Source organism: Scyliorhinus canicula, chromosome 18 (genome assembly GCF_902713615.1).
Source record: "Scyliorhinus canicula chromosome 18, sScyCan1.1, whole genome shotgun sequence".
Lineage (NCBI taxonomy): Eukaryota > Metazoa > Chordata > Chondrichthyes > Carcharhiniformes > Scyliorhinidae > Scyliorhinus > Scyliorhinus canicula.
The window spans coordinates 97,703,859-97,725,776 of NC_052163.1; the positions used below are offsets into that span (position 1 = coordinate 97,703,859).

At 52.1% G+C, this 21,918-nt stretch overlaps 1 protein-coding gene across 1 annotated transcript in view; it reads right to left on the bottom strand.

Moving 5' to 3' along the window:
* The window catches only part of LOC119953484 (cation channel sperm-associated protein subunit delta-like), a 760,311-nt gene that overhangs the window by 602,702 nt on the left and 135,691 nt on the right, over positions 1-21,918 (bottom strand). Inside the window, exon 5 of the mRNA XM_038777815.1 lies at positions 10,308-10,422. Within this exon, the coding sequence (XP_038633743.1) occupies positions 10,308-10,422 (115 nt within the window). The remainder of the gene's footprint in view (positions 1-10,307; positions 10,423-21,918) is intronic.

A 21,918-nucleotide genomic window follows, 5' to 3' on the forward strand; every position in this document is an offset into this window, starting at 1 on the left:
GAGAGAGAAGTTAACAATAGGGAGACAGACTGCTTGGTGCCAGGGTTGGAAGCTATCAAGTCAGCATGGGTCAGCTGACTCTCGGAAGCACAGTGGGGGGTGGACAGGTGTTAAGCTGGATCTTGACTTGGGGGATTGGGTTTTTAGTGTTGTTGCTGGGGGGGGGGGCTGCTTTGCTGACAGGGAAGGAACTGGTATTAGGGGACAAATGGGAGGTCGGGAACGGCGGCAGCCCGAGGGGGGACTCGAGGAAGCCGGGGGGGGGGGGGGGGGGGGGGGGCGAGCTCAAGGCTGTCCTAAAAAGGGTGATGGCTAATCGGCAGGGGCGGGGTGATGGAAGCCCCCATCAAGGCTGATCAAATGGAACGCGAGAGGACTGAATGGGCTGGTCAAGAGGGCTCGCGTGTTTGCGCTTTTGAAGGAACTGAAGGTGGACGTGGCAATGCTACAAGAGACGCACCTAAAGGTTACAGACCAGACGAAATTGAGGAAGGGGTGGGTTAGCCAAGTGTTCCACTCAGGGCTGGACTTGCAGACCAGAGGGGTAGCGATCCTGATCAGCAAACAAGTGGGAAGCACAGTAGCACAAGTGGCTAGCTCCGTGGCTTCACAGCACCAGGGTCCTAGGTTCGATTCCCCACTGGGTCACTGTCTGTGTGGAGTCTGCACATTCTCCCCGTGTCTGGGTGGGTTTCCTCCGGGTGCTCCTGTTTCCTCCCATAGTCCAAAGACGTGCAGGTCAGGTGGATTGGCCATGATAAATTGTCCTTAGTGTCCAAAAAGGTTAGTAGGGGTTATTGGATTGTGGGGATAGGGTGGAAGTGAGGGCTTAAGTGGGTCGATGCAGACTCAATGGGCCGAATGGTCTCCTTCTGCACTGTATGTTCTATGTTCTAAACGAGTGGCATTCGAGGCTGGGAGAATCGTATCAGACAAGGGGGGTAGGTACATAATGGTGAGTGGGAAGCTGGAGAGGGTGCGAGTGGTACTTGTGAACATAATGTGGTCCAAATTGGGACAACGTGGTATTTATGAGGCGGGTGTTAGGTAAGATCCCAGACTTAGAGTCACATAACCTGATCATGGGAGGGGACTTCAACACAGTCATTGATCTGGAATTGGACCGGTCAATATCGAGGACACGGAGGAGGCTGGCTGCAGCAAAGGAATTGATTGGTTTTATGGAACAGATGAGGGGTGTAGACCCATGGAGCTTTGCACGGCCGAGGACGAAGGAGTTTTCCATTTTTTCTCATGTCCACAAGGTACACTCTCGCATCGACTTTTTTGTTCTAAGCAGGGCGCTAATACCGAAGGTGGTGGATACTGAGTATTCGGCTATTGCAGTGTCGGATCATGCCCCGGGCAATGCCCGCTGTGGAGACTGGATGTGCGGTTGCTCGCGGACGAGGCGGTTTGTGGGTGGGTTTACAAGTCCATCCAGAACTACCTGGAAACAAACAATATGGGGGAGGTCTCTGCAGCAACGGTCTGGGAAGCTTTGAAAGCAGTAGTCAGAAGGGAATTAATCTCGATACGGGCCCACAGAGAAAAGGTGGAAGGGGCTGAGAGGAATAGATTAGTGGAGGAGATACTCCAGGTGGACAGGAGATACTCGGGGGCCCCGGATGCGGGGCTCCTGAGGGAGCGGCGGAGGTTTCAAAGAACAAAGAAAATTACAGCACAGCAACAGGTGCTTCGGCCCTCCCAGCCTGCGCCGATCCAGATCCTTTATCTAAACCTGTTGCCTATTTTCCAAGGTTTACTTCTCTCTGTTCCCCACCCGTTCATATATCTGTCCAGATGCATCTTAAATGATGCTATCGTACCTGCCTCTACCACCTCCGCTGGCAAAGCATTCCAGGCACCCACCACCCTCTGCGTAAAAAACTTTCCACGCACATCTCCCTTAAACTTTTCCCCTCTCACCTTGAAATCGTGACCCCTTGTAATTGACACCCCCACTCTTGGAAAAAGCTTGTTGCTATCCACCCTGTCCATACCTCTCATAATTTTGTAGACCTCAATCGGGTCTCCCCTCAACCTCCGTCTTTCCAATGAAAACAATCCTAATATACTCAACCTTTCCTCATAGCTAGCACCCTCCATACCAGGCAACATCCTGGTGAACCTCCTCTGCACCCTCTCTAAAGCATCCATATCCTTCTGTTAATGTGGCGACCAGAACTGCACGCAGTATTACAAATGTGGCCTAACCAAAGTCCGATACAACTGTAACATGACCTGCCGACTCTTGTACTCAATACCCCGTCCGATGAAGGCAAGCATGCTGTATGCCTTCTTGACCACTCTATCGACCTGCGTTGCCACCTTCAGGGTACAATGGACCTGAACTCCCAGATCTCTCTGTACATCAATTTTCCCCAGGACTCTTCCATTGACCATATAGTCTGCTCTTGAGTTAGATCTTCCAAAATGCATCACCTCGCATTTGCCTGGATTGAACTCCATCTGCCATTTCTCTGCCCAACTCTCCAATCTATCTATATTCTGCTGTATTCTCTGACAGTCCGCCTCGCTATCTGCAACTCCACCAATCTTAGTATCATCTGCAAACTTGCTCATCAGACCACTTATATATCTTCGTCCAGATCATTTATGTATGTCACAAACAGCAGTGGTCCGAGCACGGATCCCTGTGGAATACCACTAGTGGAGTTTGGGCTGTTGACCACAGGGAAACAGTTGAGGAAGGCAAGGGGGGCGATCAATGAGTACGGGGAAAAGGCAAGCAGAATGTTGGCGCACCAAATCAGGAAAAGAGAGTCGGCCAGGGAGATAGGTAGAGTAAATTGTAGAGACGGGAATACGGTCTTGGACCCAGCGGGGGTGAACGAGGTGTTTAAGGATTTTTATAGTAAATTGTATGAGTCAAGTCGGAACCCCCGGCTGGCGTGGAGGGAATGAGGCAATTTATGGATCAGTTGAGGTTCCAGAGGGTGGGGGAGGACCTGGTGGAGGTGTTGGGGCCCCAATTGAGATGGAGGAAATAATCAAGGGGCTGGAGGGCACGCAGTCGAGCAAGACCCCGGGGCTTGACGGCTACCCCGTGGAATTCTACAAGACGTTTTCAGAGATATTGAGCCCACTGCTGTTGAGGACATTTAACAAAGCAAGAGAGAAGGGAGTCTTCCCCCCATCAATGTAGCAGGCATCAATTTCATTGATCCTAAATCGTGAGAAGGATCTGGAGCAATGCGGGTCATACAGGCCGATTTCTCTACTGAATGTGGACGCCAAACTCCTGGCTAAGATACTGGCCACAAGAGTAGAGGACTGTGTCCTGGGGGTGATAGGGGAAGACCAGATGAGATTTGTTAAGGGCAGGTAACTTAAGGCCAATGTTCGAAGGCTTCTAAATGTTATTATGATGCCCTCAGAAGGAGGGGAGGCGGAGGTGGTGGTAGCGATGGATGCGGAGAAGGCTTTTGATCGGGTGGAGTGGACTTACCTGTGGGAGGCGCTGGGAAGGTTTGGGTTTGGTGAGGGCTTTGTTGACTGAGTGCGGTCGCTTTATCAGGCACCAGTAGCGAGTGTGCGTATGAAGCGGCTGGGGTCGGGGTATTTTAAACTACACCGAGGGATGAGGCAAGGGTGCCCCCTCTCCCTGTTACTGTTTGGTCTGGCCATAGAGCCTTTGGCCATGGCGGTAAGAGCCTCTAGGATCTGGAAAGGGCTGGTTCTGGGGGGTGGGGGGCTGGTGTGGAGCACCGGGTCTCGCTCCACGCAGATGACCTGCTCTTGCGCATTTCGGACCCATTGGAGGGTATGGGGGAAGTAATGCGAATCTTGGGGGAATTTGACCTGAATCAGTGCCTCCCCATCTTCATCCCAAATGCCTTTTTCAAGCAGGTGAATAAGGTTATTGCGAGCTTTGTGTGGGCGGGTAAAACCCCGCGAGTGAAGGAAGTGTTGCTGGAGCGCAGTCAGGGGGAGGGTGGGTTGGCGCTGCCGAACTTTTGCGATTACTACTGGACGGCTAATATAACCATGATTTGGAAGTGGGTAGTGGGGAAGGGGTCAGTATGGGAGCTAATGGAGGCGGCATCATGAAAAGATACAAGTTTGGGAGCACTGATAACGGCACCTCTTCCGTTTTCACCAGCCCGATACTCCACAAGTCCGGTGGTGGCTCTGAGAATCTGAGGGCAGTGGATAAGAGAGTAGAGGGAGCATCGGTTTGGACCCCGATTTCTAATAATCTAATACATTTGTACCGGGTAGGCTGGATGGTGGGTTCCGGAGATGGCAAAGGGCAGGAATTAGGAGGATGGGGATCTATTTATAGACGGGAGCTTCCCCAGCTTGAAAGCCTTAGAGGATAAATTTGAATAGCCAGCAGGGAATGGCTTTAGGTATTTGCAGGTGCGAGACTTCTTGAGAAAGCAGGTTCCGGCCTTCCCGCTGCGAGACTTCTTGAGAAAGCAGGTTCCGGCCTTCCCGTTGCTGCCGCCACAGGGGCTACAGGACAGGGTAGTCTCCAGTACCTGGGTGGGACAGTGGAAGGTATCAGATATTTACCAGGAAATTTTGGATGCGGAGGAAACTCCGATGGAGGAGCTTAAGGGCAAGTGGGAGGATGGGTTAGGAGGAGAAATAGAGGCAGGTCTGTGGGTAGACGCCCGACGCTGGGTTAATACATCCTCATGTGCCAGGCTTAGCCCTGACAGTGGCCCGGATGAGCAGGTTTTTTGAGGTAGAGGACAGGTGTGCGAGGTGCGCGGGAAGCCGAGCAAATCATGTCCATATGTTTTGGGCATGCCTGAAGCTTAGAGGGTCTGGCAGGGTTTCGCTAAGGCAATGTCCACGGTACTCAAAACACAGGTGGTGCAAAGTCCGGGGGTGGTGATCAAGGTGTGTCGGAAGAGCTGGGGACGAAAGAGGCCAACGTCTTGGCCTTTGCCTCCCTGGTAGCCCGGAGGCGGATCTTATTAATGTGGAGGGACTCAAACCCCCCGAGTGTAGAGACCTGGGTTAGTGACATGGCTGGGTTTCTCAGTCTTGAAAAAATAAAGCTCGCCTGAAGAGGGTCAATGGTAGGGGTCACCAGGAGCTGGCAGCTGTTCGTCGACTTTCTCGAGGAAAATTTAAATATCAGCAGATGCAGAATTCCAAAGGTGGGGGGGTGGAAGAGGGACAGATAGTTGTTTTATGGTTGGGGTGTGTGATGATTGTGATGGGGGGTGGAAATGTTTATTGTACCATGTTTATGTCATTATTATTGTTATTATTATAAAAACTTGCAAATACCTTAGTAAAAATATATATTTTTTAAAACTAATATGCCTGTGGTGATCACAAGTTAACTAGATGCAATACAACTGAGCAAACACTAGAGGGGGCACGGGAGAGCCATATAAATAGACGGGGACAGGAAGTGAGGACACACTTCACAGAGGGCAGAACTTGGAGCAGGACACATACACCCACACCAGCTAGGAGCACTGATGGTAACCGTAGGGAACAGCTCTGAAGAGTGAACGAACTCACAATAAAGCATCTTCTCCACATTTGAGACTACGAGCTTTATTAAGACACGAGTAACAACACATGGTACCCAGGAGTGGCTTCAGACACTTACTACAGGACAACTCAGTGGCAGATACAGAAAGCTCAAAATGGCATGGAAATCTCCTACTGGACATTTGACTTGGGAAGACATCGCTAATTCGAGGATGTGGATTGGATACCCAGATCAGCTGGACCTGACTGGCAATGTAAGAAATGTCTGGAAAAGGTTTAAACAAATGTTTGATATTAATCTCGTAGCTAATGATGTACAAGAAGCCTCAGACAACATTAAAATAGCAATTCTCACCGCAGTGCCTGTAAATAGGAAAGTGTATAATGGATTTAAATATTCAAAAGGTGAAGACAGAAACAGCTTACAAACGTTACTAAACAAATTTGAAGAGTACTGTGAGAAATTTGAACAGCAAGGCATGCTCAGAGTCCAAACTGCACAGAGACTGAGTGATGCAAAACTTAAAAAATCACGAAAAGAACAAGAAATCGCGAATGAAAAGTACAGATCAAAAGAAGAAATAACAAGAATTTCTCACAAAGCCAAAATGCTGAAACCCTGTCCAGATCGGGAAGAGAAGATTACTTACGACTTTTGGAGATCCAGTCCTGGTGGGAAAGAAAAATCCCTGAAATCCGCGAAAAACGCCAAAAATTGGCGTTGGAGCACATTTTGCAGTCTCCGGTAAGCAAAGAACTACAAATCGCGTCTGCGCATGCGCCGGAACCGGAAGCCGCGCATGCGCAGTTTAAAAAAGATCGCGGTGCCGATCGTTATGCGCATGCGCAAGCCGCGCATGCGCAGTCAAAAAAAGTCTTGGTCGCGGATCGTCATGCGCATGCGCAAGCCGCGCATGCGCAATGGACACAGAACCGCACAGGGCAGGAAAGCCGATTTGCGCATGCGCAATTCATTCCTACGCGTGACGTCATGACGTCTGAGCATCCCGACCACGCCCACTTAAAAGGGAAATGCCCGAAAATTGAAAATCAGACACTTAAAGTGGTAAACACAAATTTTCTTGCCTCAGAACACAGAAAAACGCCTGAACTTAAACCAACAGTTAAAAACAACTTGCACAACACCCTGAAAAAAGAAGTCTGCACCACCCAAAGTGAAGAGAACAAAAAGAATTCCGAAACAACAAAAGATGATTTGTTTTTCGAAGATTACCTCTCAGACATGGCTGAGACAGTCGGATATGCTTATCACAGCATCAGCGACACGGTCGCAAAGTTCAACACGAATCAACTCGTGGTAGAAGAATCCAACCAGGATGATTTGGTTTTCGAAGAATACTACTCAGACACAGCTGAGTCAGTCGGATATGCTTATCACAGCATCAGCGACACGGTCGCAAAGTTCAACACGAATCAACTCGTGGTAGAAGAAGCCAACGAAGATGAAATGGGTATCAAAGAATACTACTCAGACATGGAGGAGTTATTTGGACATGCTGATCACAGCATCAGCGACACCGTTGCAAAGCTCAACACGACTCTACTCATGGTAGATGAATCCAACACCATGATGCCATGGCAGCTCGTCGATACATTGGATGACAGCAATACCCTAGACGAAGACGACGCCACACAGAGAGCACAGGAAGACTCCACAGAGCGAGCGATGACAGGCTCCACAGTGCGAGTGATGAAAGACTCCAAAAGGGATGCAAGCAAACACTCCTTGGCGAACACCATGCATGAACAAGACCATGCAGGTAAACCCGCTGTATCTGAGCAACCGCAAGCAGACTATGAAAGTCTACCAAGCTCACAGGAACAAAAAGAAGACAATGCACCGCTACCCACTGCATGCGAAGACAGTGACAAGGTGATCACACTCGACGTACAGGATCACAGTGAGACTGACAGTTCTCAGCTTGTCTGTACCGAAGCACAGAGCGAAAACAGTAACAAGGTGATCGCACTCGACGTACAGGATCACAGCGAGACTGACAGTTCTCAGCTTGTCTGTTCAGAAGCACAGAGTCGGGCCACCCAACAGTCCAGAGAGACGATGCCGAAAGAAAACATGCAGATTTTGACTCCAGAAGAGGAGCACCTGGAGTCCAGAGAGACAACGCCGAAAGAAACCATGCAGATTCTGACTCCAGAAGAGGAGAACCTGGAGTCCAGAGAGACCAAGCCAAAAGAAACCATGCAGATTTTGACTCCAGAAGAGGAGCACCTGGAGTCCAGTGAGACAACATCAACGGAAATCATGAAGATTTCAACTCCAGAAGCGGAGCACCAAGAGTCCGGAGACACCACGTCAACTGAAATCATGCATATTTTTACTCCAGAAGAGGAGCGCCAGAAGTCCACAGACATCACGTCAATTGTAATCATGGAGGTTTTGACTCCAGAAGAGGAGCGCCAAGAATCCAGAGACACCGCGTCAAATGAAATCGAGAAGAATTTGACTCCGGAAGAGGAGCACCAAGAAAGCAAAGATGAGGAATCCAATTCTCCACAAATGATTGAGGTCATCTGCACCGATGCAACATCAGATCATTCGCACCACTCTCGAGACGAAATGCTCAATGACTCAAATTATCCACTCGGGACACGAATAGAGTATAACAAGAAAAACAAAAGTCAAAAGAAGCACAGCAGAAACGGGACAAACAACAGCAAGAACAAAAGCAACATGAAGCGCGACAAGACCAACAACAATAGCAAGAAGCACAGCAGAAACGTGAACGACAACAGAAAGAACAAAAGCAACATGAAGCGCGACATGACAAACACCAAAGTCAGGCACAAAGATAGCGACAACGACAGAGACAGAAACAACAAGAACGGCAACGAAAACAACAAAGTCAGGAACAAAGATAGCGACAACACCAAAGACAGAAACGACAAAAACAGCAACACGAACGGCAACGAAAACAACAAAGTCAGGAACAACGACAGTGCCAACACCAAAGACAGAAACGACAAAAACAGCAACAAGTACGGCAACGAAAACAACAAAAACAGGAACGACAGAAACAACAGCAATGAAACAACGACTTGTACACAATGGTACTACTCGGCACATGAAGGACAATGCCACAGCACACTGCAAAACGATGACAAGACTACAAACATGTCATGGGATGACAACGAATCGCACAAACTCACGTCTGCTCCAGAACGAGCAAGCACACCAGCATCCAAGGCGGATGAGACAATAAATCAACACCACAAGCACAAAAAAAAAAGTCCATGCCAGTCAACATCAGTGAGGTGACCATGCAAACACCTCGGGATGATGCATTGGGTACTTAAAATAACAAGGAACACCAACAACATTCACAGCGGACTTGCAATATCAATATCACCACGTCATCAACAACAAAAAGAAAAAAAAGCTCTGAACAAATTCATCAAGTTTGGACTCATAAATGTTTTTATTAAGATTGGACATATAACTACATTGGCTTTGTACAATATGCAATAGCACCATCACCTGTATAGATACGCATATCATAAGTAACTGTTTTCTATAATTTTCTTTAACGATGTACAGCAAATATGTAAAGAGAAAAAGGGGGATGTGGTGATCGTAGATTTATTAGATACAAAACAACTGAGCAAACACCAGAGGGAGAGCTATAAATACACCGGGACAGGATGTACAATTTTCTTTAACGATGTACAAAAAATATGTAAAGAGAAAAAGGGGGATGTGGTGATCACAAGTTAACTAGATGCAATACAACTGAGCAAACACTAGAGGGGGCACGGGAGAGCCATATAAATAGACCGGGACAGGAAGTGAGGACACACTTCACAGAGGGCAGAACTTGGAGCAGGACACATACACCCACACCAGCTAGGAGCACTGAAGGTAACCGTAGGGAACAGCTCTGAAGAGTGAACGAACTCACAATAAAGCATCTTCTCCACATTTGAGACTACGAGCTTTATTAAGACACGAGTAACAACACAATGCCTGCTTGTAGCCGACCACTCGGAGTGTGTTAATACGCCTCATGTTTGTGTATATGTTTCCTGTGTGCTCTTACCTTTTCTGTTTTGTGATGAATACAAATGAAAATTTATTTAATTTTTTTTAATAAAATGGAGATGAGGCAAAACCTTTTTACACAGTGAGAGTCTTTTTCCTCGGATGGTGATGACCAACACGAGGGGACATAGCTTTAAATTGAGGGGAGATAGATATAGGACAGATATCAGAGGCAGTTTCTTTACTCAGAGAGTAGTCGGCGTGTGGAACGCCCTGCCTGCAACAGTAGTAGACTCGCCAACTTTAAGGGCATTTAAGTGGTCACTGGATAGACATATGGATGAAAATGGAATAGTGTAGCTCAGATAGGCTTCAGATGGTTTCACAGGTCGGCGCAACATCGAGGGCCGAAGGGCCCGTACTGCGCTGTAGTGTTCTATGTTCTATGTACACAGAGGGTCACAGTGTGATTGGAACTCTTCCTAAAATGGTGGTGGAGGCAGAGTCATTGAATATTTTTAACGCAGAGCTGGATACATTCTTGGTAAGCAATAGGGTGATAGGTTATCTGGGGTATGCAGGATGTTGATTTGATGTCAAATCAGCCATGACATTATTAAATGGCTGAACAGGCTTGAGGGGCTGAATGACCTACTCCTGCTCGGTGTTCATATGTTCGTATTAACTACCAAACCATGTCATTTAACAGGCAGCAAAAGCAATTCCACACCTTTAACAGCCCATGTCAAATTTCACCCTCAATGTACAAATTCACCAATGGTGTACTAAGGCATTAAGCACCAACCTTCTGCAGGAATCCATAATCTCTGGCCCAGACGATAGATGAAAATACGAACACCAATTAGCATCACCACATGCTGCTTCACAAACACTGCAGACATTAATTTATCATTTTCATGCTGCATAACAAGAAAGAAGGGGGCCAGTTAACTCAGTTAGCTAGGTGACGAGGGTATTGTTCAAAATAACACCAACAGCATGAATTCAATTCCTGTTGCAGTTAAGATAGAGGTGGGATCTGCATCCTAGCCTGCCCAAGGCTTGGTGTGGAGTGGTGCCCTTCAGACTAAAAATAATTCCCTCTCAAATAGACAGTGATCCTATGTTGCCTCATGGACTATGGCTAATTATCCAGCTATATCAAAAAGATAACCTTTAAACTATTGGTTTATGCTCTGTGATCCCAGATCAAACAATATGACACCAAAAAATAAAACTTTCCAAGTGAAATTTTCTAAATTTAGGATTACAGTTTATAATAAATAAACATCTGGATTACAGTATTTGAACAATATGCATAAATTATAAAGCATGCTTTCTTCTTAAACTCCGTTTATAAAATGTAGATTTCTTGTTGAAGGGATGACAAAATCATTCTGTGCCCCTAAAGAAGTGTGATTGCTTGATTTCACTTCCAAAGCATTGTCCAACTGGAATGGTACTACAAAGTTATGAAAATTTATTTGAAATTTCTGATTTCATTGAGTTAATGCAACTACTTGGTTAATAGTCAGGCTTGCCTTTTAAACTCCCCTGCTATGACAAATAGGGGCCTATTATTGATTTCTACTGCGAAAGCATGGAGGCTAGAGACGCAGGGTCTGTTCGGGAAGGACCCTGCACAAGAGGAGCCGTCCCCAGAAGAGCAGGGGCCTGCCAGTGAGGCTGGAGAGTCAACCGCCCAACAGAAGGAGGTAGAAAGGAGGAACCGCATCAGGCGGCATGCATCTGTCCTCCAGAGACTTGCCGGGCCGTGTATGCCGCCAAAGACTTTGGCTAATCAGGGAGACACTTCAATATGTGTGCCAGATGAGGGTGCACCTGCAGAACCGCAGAGGTTTGGAAGAGAATGGCTTCCGACGCCAGACTCGGGGTAGGTGACAGTTTGATGCCGGTTCACGATGCTCTGCCCCCTCCAAATCGGTGTCATCAGGACGTGCTCTGTGTCCCGATGCACGGGATCTACTCAGGGCGACCAGAGTGAATATGCAGCACTGTTTTCGGTTTTGCAATTTCGCAGTTAGCCAACGGAGAATCCCGCCCTGAGTGCTGATGCCGTAACAGAATCAATGGACTTCTATAACAGCAAAATAACCGTTAATGGGCTAGCATCGGCGCCACGTGGAACAGGTGTGATTCCAATGAGAAACCGTGTCTGATACGCCACAGTCGGAATTGACGAGAGGCTGCCAAGCTGCAGGCGCATATTAGCACTCCACTCCCCACACACACTCATCTCAGCCAATATGATGGCAGCATGGAGACTGGCACCCCGGTTTGGGGACACGGAACTGGGGACCGTGCTAGATGCTGTGGAGAGGCGGGTGACCCAGTATCCTGGGTGGGAAGGGGGTTGCCTCCGCTGCTGTACACTGGGCGTGGGCACAGATGGCAGATGTCATTCGCATCACGGGCTCCACTGCCAGGACCAGACAGCAGTGCAGGGAAAAACTGCACGAGACCTACTCAGGGCGGCCCTATCCTCCCCCTCCCAGCTCCACCGCACACTTCAAAGAAAACAACAAACAGAAAAACAAAATTCCCCCTCCCCCTCCCCAAACCAAACAGAAACAAAAAGCCTCAGTTCATTACCTTACAATAAAACAAAAAAACAACCCCATGGTAACCAGCTGCAAGTATCTCCGCCTCTCCGCTTCCATTAACTAGATATACTGCTAGCAGGGTGACCCCCGCACAAGGTAAAAATCAAAGTCAACTAACAGTATATCAACGATCTGCCCCCCTGCCCAAACCAAACTTTAAACAGAACAATTGAGGAAAATGAACATTCAAAGCCCCTCCCCCATAAAAAACGCCAATGGTGCGAAATACAAACCCCAAGCACGCCCAGAAAAAACATCGATCAACATCCCAGGCACATCCCCATAGTCCTCCCAACGTTACAAAAACCCCACAAAAAAAGATGAACTTTAACAAAGAACAACAAACCCCAAGGTCTTTAAGCACTTTAGGTCACCCCCAGTCTGTTCTTCTCGATAAACCCATTTGCAACCTCCGGCATGTCAAAATAGTCATCTCTGTCATAGAAGATAGAACATAGAGTGCAGAAGGAGGCCATTCAGCCCATTGAGTTTGCACCGACCCACCTAAGCCCTCACTTCCATCCAATCCCCATAACCCAATAACCCCTCCTAACTTTTTTGGTCACTATGGGAAATATATCATGGCCAATCCACCTAACCTGCACACCTTTGGACTGTGGGAGGAAACCGGAGCACCCGGAGGAAACCCCCGCAGACACAGGGAGAACGTGCAGACTCCACACAGAGTGATCCAGCAGGGAATCAAACCTGGTACCCTGGTGCTGTGAAACCACAGTGCTAGCCACTTGTGCTACCGTGCTGTCCTTTAAAGTCAACCGGAGAAGAGCCGGTTACACCACATCAAACCACACATCGCTCTTGTAGTGTGGCTTTGGCCTTATTAAACTTTTCATGCCTTTTCGCCAGCTCTGTTCCAATGGCCTAGTATATTCTGATGGCATAGCCCTCCCATCTAGTCTCGATAGTCTCGTTCTTTATCCAGATATTGATGAAACCTGACTGATCACCCATGGTGGTTCCTGTAAGGAACCTCCTATTTAAACTTGGTTTCCCTTGTCTATTTCTTTTATTTTCTGTTGTCTTTGCCTTTATAACTTGTGTGCCTGGACAGGTGCTGGGACCTATGCCTTTCAGGTGGACTTCAGCCTTCAATTTTAAAACCAAGGAACCGCCCGATACCAGGTGCTATGTGGTCTGGCCGAAGGAGACCCCCGGGCAATGTGCTATTTGGGTTGGTCCAGTGATGACCTATTGTGATTGACTTGGCTGACAGCCAATCAGCTACTTTAATTTCCCAGGACTTAGTTGGCTCTCGATGCTGGTTGGTGCTGGTTCCGAAATGTTCTGGAAACATACTGGCAGGCTCCATCTTGCAGAATGTTAAGTTTAACTTATGATCAAGAGGCTGGGGAGCTAGATCTAATCTCACTCTCCTCTGTTGACCTTTGATTAAAGACCTTTCTCTCTGCTCAGCCTGTGAGCTGTTGCCAAGTAGTCAGTTTTTGTTTTGATCTAGCAGCTGGGGAGCCAGAGATCTGAATTCTCTTTCACCTTTTTTTTCTTTTTATAAATTTAAAGTGCCCAATTAATTTTTTTCCAATTAAGGGGCAACTTTGCATGGCCAATTCACCTACCTGCACATGTTTTGGTTGTGGGGGTGAGACCCATGCAGGCACAGGGAGAATGTGCAAACTTCACATGGACAGTGACCTATTATTCGTCATTTATATAAATGATTTAGATGACTATGTGGAGTAAGTTTGCGGATGACGCATAGATAGGCCGGGTGGTTAACAGTGAGGCTGAGAGTCTTAGGTTACAGGAAGATATAGACAGGATGGTCAAATGGGCAGAAAAGTGGCAGATGGAATTTAATCCTGAAAAGTGTGAGGTGTTACACTTTGGAAGGAGATATTTGACAAGAAAATATTCAATGAATGGCATCATACTGGGCTTAGCTGCCGCGGCCGGGATGCCCTTGGTCCAGGGCGCAATTGATGGGATGCACGTCGCCGTGCGGCCACCTGCAGATAACAGAGCCGTGTTCACCAATAGGAAGGAGACCTATTCCACGAACATTCAAGTGGTCTGCGACCACCACATGATGATCCTGCACGTCTGTGCCCGGTACCCGGGCAGTGTACATGACACATTTGTATTGGCGCAATCTTTCATCCCCCGGCTGAGGGGCTGATTGCTGGGCGACAGGGGTTACGTGTTGCAGTCGTGGCCGATGACGCCTATACGGAGGCCACAGACTGACGCGGAGAACCGCTACCCATGCAGCGATCAGGGGTGTGATAGAGAGGTGCTTTGGACTGCTGAAGATGAGTTTCAGGTGCCTGGACCACTCTAGAGGGGTCCTCCAGTACCCGCCAGATAGGGTCAGCCTCATCGTTGTGGTCTGCTGCATCCTGCACAACATGGCCCAGCAGAGGGGCGATGTGCTGCAGGCAAAGGAGGGGGAAGTGGAAGAGCAGCAAGATGAGGCGCAGACCTCCCCAGATGAGGGAGATGGGGGCAATGGTCAGGGCAGACGGGCTGGACATGGACGGGTGGCTGCCCACCGTTACCGGCTGGGCCAGCGGGCACGGGACAGGCTGATAGCCGCCTGGTTCACTGACTAGGGGGCGTGCGAATCGGCGGGTATGGCAACATACCGCAGACCATGGCAACACAGCCCGGGCATCCTGGCTCGCCCGGTCCACAGGGAACCGGATGTAGCGGTCCGCAACGGCATAAAGGGCGTCTGTCACTGCCCGGATGCACCGGTGCACCGATGTCTGCGAGATGCCGGACAGGTCCCCACTCGGTGCCTGGTATGACCCAGTGGCATAAAGGTTCAGGTCCACCGTAACCTTGACGGACACGGGGAGAGGGTGTCCTCCCCCAGTGCCACACGATGCCAAGTGTGCCAGCAGGTGGCAGATGTGTGCCACGGATTCCCGGCTCGTTCGGAGTCTCCTCCTGCATTTCCGGTCCGTGAGGTCCTGGTATGACGAATGGGACCGGTACACCCGGGGCCTCCCCGGGCGTATCCGTCGCCGTGGCACCACAAAGTCCTCCACCCTCTCCTCGTGCTCCCCCTCCCATTTCCTCCTCCTCGTCCTGACGGGCGGGTGGCCCTCCAGTCTGGGCGCCTTCCGTCTGCCCCTCTGCGGCATGCTCCTCTGCGGCAGCCTGCACCGCCTCTGTGCCACGCTCCTCCTCTTCCAGGGCAACATGTAGAATAGCGGCTGCCGCCACGTGGGCAACATCGCTGGCTGATCAGGCGTGCCACGGGCTGCATGGGCGTGACTGTGGGACGATGGCACCTAGCCAGGCGGACGATCCCCCCTCCCCAGCACTGTCCTCGGCACTCACTCTCTCCCTCCCACCCCCCCACCCCCCTCCGGCATTGTCCCCCCCCCTCCCCGGCACTCACTCTCTCCCACCCCTCCCCGGCACTGGCTCTCTTCCCCCCCCCCCCCCCCCCCCCTCCCCGGCACTGTCTTCCCCTCCCCGGCACTCGATCTCTCCCCCGCTTCCCCGGCACTGTTCCCCCCCTCCCCGGCACTGTCCCCCCCCCCCCCCCCCCCGGCACTCTCTCTCTCCCACCCTCTCCGGCACTGCCCCCCCTCCCCGGCACTCGCTCTCTCTCTCCCCCCCCTCCCCGGCACTGTCCCGCCCCTCCCCGGCACTCGATCTCTCCCCCGCTTCCCCGGCACTGTTACCCCCTCCCCGGCACTGTCCCCCCCCCCCCCCCCCCCCCGGCACTCGCTCTCTCTCCCCCCCCCTCCCCGGCACTGTCCCGCCCCTCCCCGGCACTTGCTCTCTCTCCCCCCCCTCCCCGGCACTGTCCCGCCCCTCCCCGGCACTTGCTCTCTCCCCCCCTCCCCCGGCACTCACTCTCTCTCCCCCCCTCCCCGGCACTGTCCCGCCCCTCCCCGGCACTTGCTCTCTCCCCCCCTCTCCGGCACTCGCTCTCTTCCCCCCTCCCCGGCACTGTCCCCCCCTCCCCGGCACTGTTCCCCCCCCCCCCCCTCCCCGGCACTCGCTCTCCCCCCCTCCCCGGCACTATCGCCCCCTCCCCACCACTGTCCCCCCCCCCTCCCCGTCATTGGCTCTCACCAGCCCCCCCCCCCCCCCCCCCCGCCCCCTCTCCCCCACCCACAGACTGCGGCCACGCCATCACTTCTCCTGCGGCCACCCCCCACGCCGTGACCTACCTCCATCAGCACTGGTTGACGCCGTTAAATAGGTGTTCTGTTTACGCCGCCGTGACCCGTGGTCCATAGCCTCCCGCCGGCCCCCGCCATTCTCCAAAGCGGGCGGCGGGATTGACGCCTCGCCAACTTTTTACCGGTCGGAGGGTCGGAGAATCCCACCCCATGTCTTCTAACACTTCAGAAAGTGGTTGAAAAATCTCTCTCTCCTCTGCAATGTAACCTTTGAATGATGGATATAAGACTTGACATTATCTGCCCTAAAATGTGTCACTTTCACCATTGTTATGGGCGAGGATTTAGAAAACTCCAAAGTATATCATGGAGTTCACCTGACCTACAACTGTTTATCATTTTGGTTATGATGAACACAAGGGCCTGCCTTTCAGGTGTTGTTCAACAGAGGCTTTAAGCACTTTTAATCAAAAACGAGCTTTATTCTATGAATTTCGTTAATATTTTTATGAACACTCACAGTAAGCATTTTTATCAAACACAAACATAAATAACCCACACAGCTACAGTAATCTATGTATTGCCCTTAATAAATTCCCCCCTTTAACTGTTCCAATTTAATAACAAGATCCCAGAAACCAGAAACCCCTTTTCAAAGGTGTGGCCCAGTACACGGCACTCTTACTGTCGTTACGACTTGGTATGGATACTTCGTGTTTCCTTTCCAAAACAGCAGGATTGAATTCCTTCCCGAAAACAGTTATCTCTTTTAAGTTATCAAATAGCCTGGAAACAGCTTTTAGAATGAAGATAGAGATACAGGGCGGCATTCTCTGTGAATCGGTGCGATGGCCGAACCCAGCGCGAATCACTCTGGCGTCGGGCCCCCCGAAACGCCACAAATTCACCGGCCTGGAATGGGCTAGCAGCAGCGTCACGCCATTCGTGACAGCGTCACCCGTCACGGATGCACGGCGTCATTGACGCCACGCAATGTCGCAGCACAAAAGACGACCCCCCCGAGACCCATCAAGGTGGCCGCCCACCACGCAGCGCCAAGTTTCCAGGAGCGCGACATCGAGGCGCTCCTGGACACAGTGGAGCAGAGAGAGGCCCTGTACCCTAGACACGGCCGCAGGGTCGCTCCACGCCTTAGCCGGCACTTGTGGAGGAAGGTGACAGAGACTGTCAGCGCCGTGGCTGTAACACCAACGACAGGTGCCCAGTGCCACAAGGTCAATGTCCTTGTCAGGACAGCCAGGGTGAGTATTTCCCCCCCCCAAAACCTCCGATGGGCGGCACAGCCCTAGGTGCAACTGACATGGCTGCACCTACCCATGCAGCCTGCAGTAGCAGGATGGGCTGCACACCTCTGCCAATATACACACAACCGCTGGCCTGCATGTATATCTCTGCCTAACACTGTTGCCCTTTATCCCTGCCACCCACCCGCCCACCACAGGAGAAGCGCGCACACAACAACCGGGAGCGTGAGAGGATCGGAGGGGGTCCAGCTGATGTGCGACCACTAACCGTTCATGAAGAGAGGGCCCTGGAACTCGCAGGCGGACCCGAGGACCAGGAGGTTGCAGTTACAGAGGTCTGGGGCACACCACCAAGTGAGACACCCCACGGCCTGCCCCCTTTTCCCCTTCCTCCATATCCCCCTTCCCCTCTATCATAAGACCATAAGACATAGGAGTGGAAGTAAGGCCATTCGGCCCATCGAGTCCACTCCACCATTCAATCATGGTTGATTTCAACTCCATTTACCCGCGCTCTCCCCATAGCCCTTAATTCCTCGAGAAATCAAGAATTTATCAATTTCTGTCTTAAAGACAGTCAATGTCCCGGCCTCCACCGCCCTCTGTGGCAATGAATTCCACAGACCTACCACTCTCTGGCTGAAGAAATTTCTCCTCATCTCTGTTCTAAAGTGACTCCCTTTTATTCTAAGGCTGTGCCCCCGCGTCCTAGTCTCCCCTGCTAATGGAAACAACTTCCCTACGTCCATCCTATCCAAGCCATTCATTATCTTGTACGTTTCTATTAGATCTCCCCTCAACCTCCTAAACTCCAATGAATATAATCCCACGATCCTCAGACGTTCATCGTATGTTAGGCCTACCATTCCTGGGATCATCCGTGTGAATCTCCGCTGGACCCGCTCCAGTGCCAGTATGTCCTTCCTTCACTATCCCCCTTGCCCCTGATCCCCGTCTGCGTGTCTAACCATGCATGCTGTCTAGTGTATTGCAGGACCAAATGTCGAGGCACCCGTCCCCGCGGATGCCGACCGCCCCCAGGACGATCCACGGCAGCCACGGGTAAGGGAGAGACCTAGCCCATCAGGCATACGACGCCCCCAGGACGTTCCAGGGCGGCCACGAGCCAGGGACAGACCCGGAGCACCAGGGAGGCAACGCCCCCGTCTCATACGACTGCGGCGACACCGGCGGGCCACACCCAGCGATGAGGGGGCAGCTGCAGGCCCCCGCCGCAGCCCAGCCAGGACACCCCTACCCACGACACCGCTATCCAGGACACCGACCGCAGCGCACCTCTACCCAGGACACACCTACCCAGGACACTGACACACAGGAAACTGACACACAGGGGACGGGTGGTCAAGAACCACAACCCTAAAGGTCCATGGACTTTGGATCGGATGAGGAGCATGACATAACGCCACTGCTATCTCCTACACCGTCCACCATCACAGAGACACTCATCTCAGTTGGGCACTTTAGCGATGAGGCTTCTGGTACACTCACTGGTGCGCACAACACAGCCGTACCGGTACAGTAGGTAAAAGTAAGGGCAGCCGAGGGGCCGAGCGGTCGGAGGACAGCCCGGCGCGAGCAATAATCTGCCGCCCAGATTGGTCCCGGGTTCCTGGAGTTACCACACCCACCCATAGACCCGATGTAGTCATGGACCCAGGGACGATCGAAGGGGGTGAGGGCCGGCTTGCAACGAGGAGTCCACCCGCGTCCAGGAGCAGGGAGTGGTGTCGGTCATGCGTGCCACCCAGGCCGAAACCGCAAGGGTGACGTCCGTGGTGGAGGCAATGGAGGTTATGGTGTCAGACATGGGGAGCAGTATGCAAGGCCTGGGGCTTTCTGTGCAGGCGGCGTCTGTGGACCAGGACATGGCTGCCCTCTCACAGGAAGCCAATGAGCCAGAACCAGCGGCAGATTGCGGAGGCGCTCAATGCCCAGTCTCAGCAGGCCGTGGCCCAGCCCCAGCAGGCAATGGCCCAGTCTCAGCAGGCCATCGCTGAGGGCATCGGCGCCATTGCCGGCGTCGCCGAGACACAGACAGGGATGGCCAACTCCCTGAGCTCCATGGCTGCAAACTTGCAGACCCTTGTTGATAACAGGGTGGGCCACCAGGACTGGCAGCGCCAGGTGTCTGGGGGCGTTGGATGGTCGGTCCGTTTGCATCCCCGACCATGTAGAGGACCGGGGGCCATCGGGCACCCCGAGGGAGGAGGAGGTGCTGTGGCCCATTCCGGGTCCCTCTGAAGGGGAGGTCCAGGGCCGGCCCACGGCAACTCGGGCAGTCGCCCGGGGCGCCATGTGCTAGGGGGCGCCAGAGACTCGGGTCCCGCGCATGCGCAGTTGGGCCGGTGCCAACCAGCGCATGCGCGGTGGCCGCCCTCCCCCAGGGTGGCCGCCCTCCCCATGGGCGGCCCCCTCCGCCCCCCCTCCCGCGCCCCCCCCCCCCGCCGCACCCCCCCCCCCTCCCGCACCCCCCTCCGGCCGCTCCCCCCCCTCCGTCCGCCCTCCCTCCGTCCGCCCCCCCCTCGGCCCCGCCCCGCCCCCTCTCGGCCCCGCCCCCCCCTCGGTCCCCCCCCCTCGGCCACACCCCGCCCCCCCCCTCACCCCCCCCCCTGCCTCGGCCCCGCCCCCCCCGCCTCGGTCCCGCCCCCCCCCCCCCCCCCCCATAGGGCGCTGAAGTTCAGCTTGCCCGGGGCGCCAGCAACACTAGGGCCGGCGCTGGGGAGGTCCCAGAACACCACAACACCTCGGACCCCCACCCCCCTTCCGTCCCAGGTGCATCTGGTGGGCAACGGGTAAGACAGGCTGGCAGCTCGTCATCCCAGTCGCCCGAGCCGCAGTCTGGCCCATCTAGGCCGGGCCACCCCAGGAAACGGCCGTCAAAGGGATCCCGAGTCACAGGGCAGGAATCACAGGAGTCCACCTCCAGTTCTGCTGTGCCGTCTGGGGAACCACCTAGACGTAGTCAAGGGCCCGTAAGGCCAAGCAATTAGACACCGAGTAAGTTGGCACGGGTGCAGGGCACAGATGAGTTACAGGGGCGACAGTACGTGTATGAACTGTTTGTTTTTAAAAGCACTTTCACACCTACAGAAGCTGCCTTTGTGCTCTGTCCGAAGTGTGCGGGGATGTGGTGCGAGGTGAGCGCCAGTGTGTGTGTGAGGGTTGATAGAACGTCGGCCTCAGGTGAGTGTGCCTCCCCTCCCCCTGGGTCGCCCTCACCACTGTAGCCACTGAAGCTGGCCACTTCCCGACATAAAATGGAGAATTGAAAAGCAGGGAAAATTGGGCAATGTCAGAAAGACAAGCAGGCTGTAGAATCTCTCTGTGTATTCTGCCTGCAAAGAAACCAGACAGCACTGAAACTAACAGCTGCGCATATTAATTGAGCGATTCCCGGTGATTCCCAGGCACAATGGACACAATTAAGAATTGTGGTGAATGTGATTCACACTATATATAGTTGCCAATATTACTCCATGTATATATGTTCGTTATCTACCCGTTGTAAGATCAATGCTGTATATAGTTGCCAATATAACTCCGTATATATATGTTCACTATCCACCATTGTAAGTGCAGTTGCACTATCCGACCACCAGGGGGAGTTGCTCTGGGAGTACGCGAGAGTTTGTACTGGGCTCCTCCCTTGGCTCCGCCCAGGACTCCTCCCCCTGGGACCGATGTAGCCTGCCAGTTCTCTGGAGATTCAACGACGAATAGGCTGGCTCTGTTATAAGTGTATTAAAGCCTCTGTTCAGATCCGACTATACGTGTTTGCTGAATTGATGGTTCCATCAATTTAATACACTAAGAAGCTGCCGAAGGAAAGCATGGAATCCGCTCTAAAACCAGGACGTCTAGAACTCGATCCGCAGGATGCAGAGGCGAAAGAAACCTTCTGCCACTGGCTGAAATGTTTTAAGGCCTACCTGGCCGAAATCAGCACCGCTGAAACTACGGAGGAACAAAAGCTCAGCCTACTGCACGCAAGGGTAAGCCACAGAATTTCTACACAACTAAATCCAGCCGGTTCCTACACCGCAGCACTGGCGATTTTGGACAAAATGTATATTAGGCCCATGAACAAGGTCTTTGCCCGCCAAAGTTTGGTATGTTGCCTCCCAGGTGCAAGGGTAAGTGATGTCTCGGATCGTGTTTTCCGGGTCCTTAAGGGGGAGGGGGAGCAGCCCCAAGTCGTAGTCCACATTGGCACTAACGACATAGGTAGGAAAGGGGACAAGGATATCAGGCAGGCCAGAATCATCTTCGCCATCCTTTCCTCTACATCCCTAGAACTATTAGGTGGCCTATAGAAATGATGCCATTAGACATGACTTAGGATGTGTTGGTTGGAGAAGTAGGCTGCAAGGGTTGGGCACACTGGA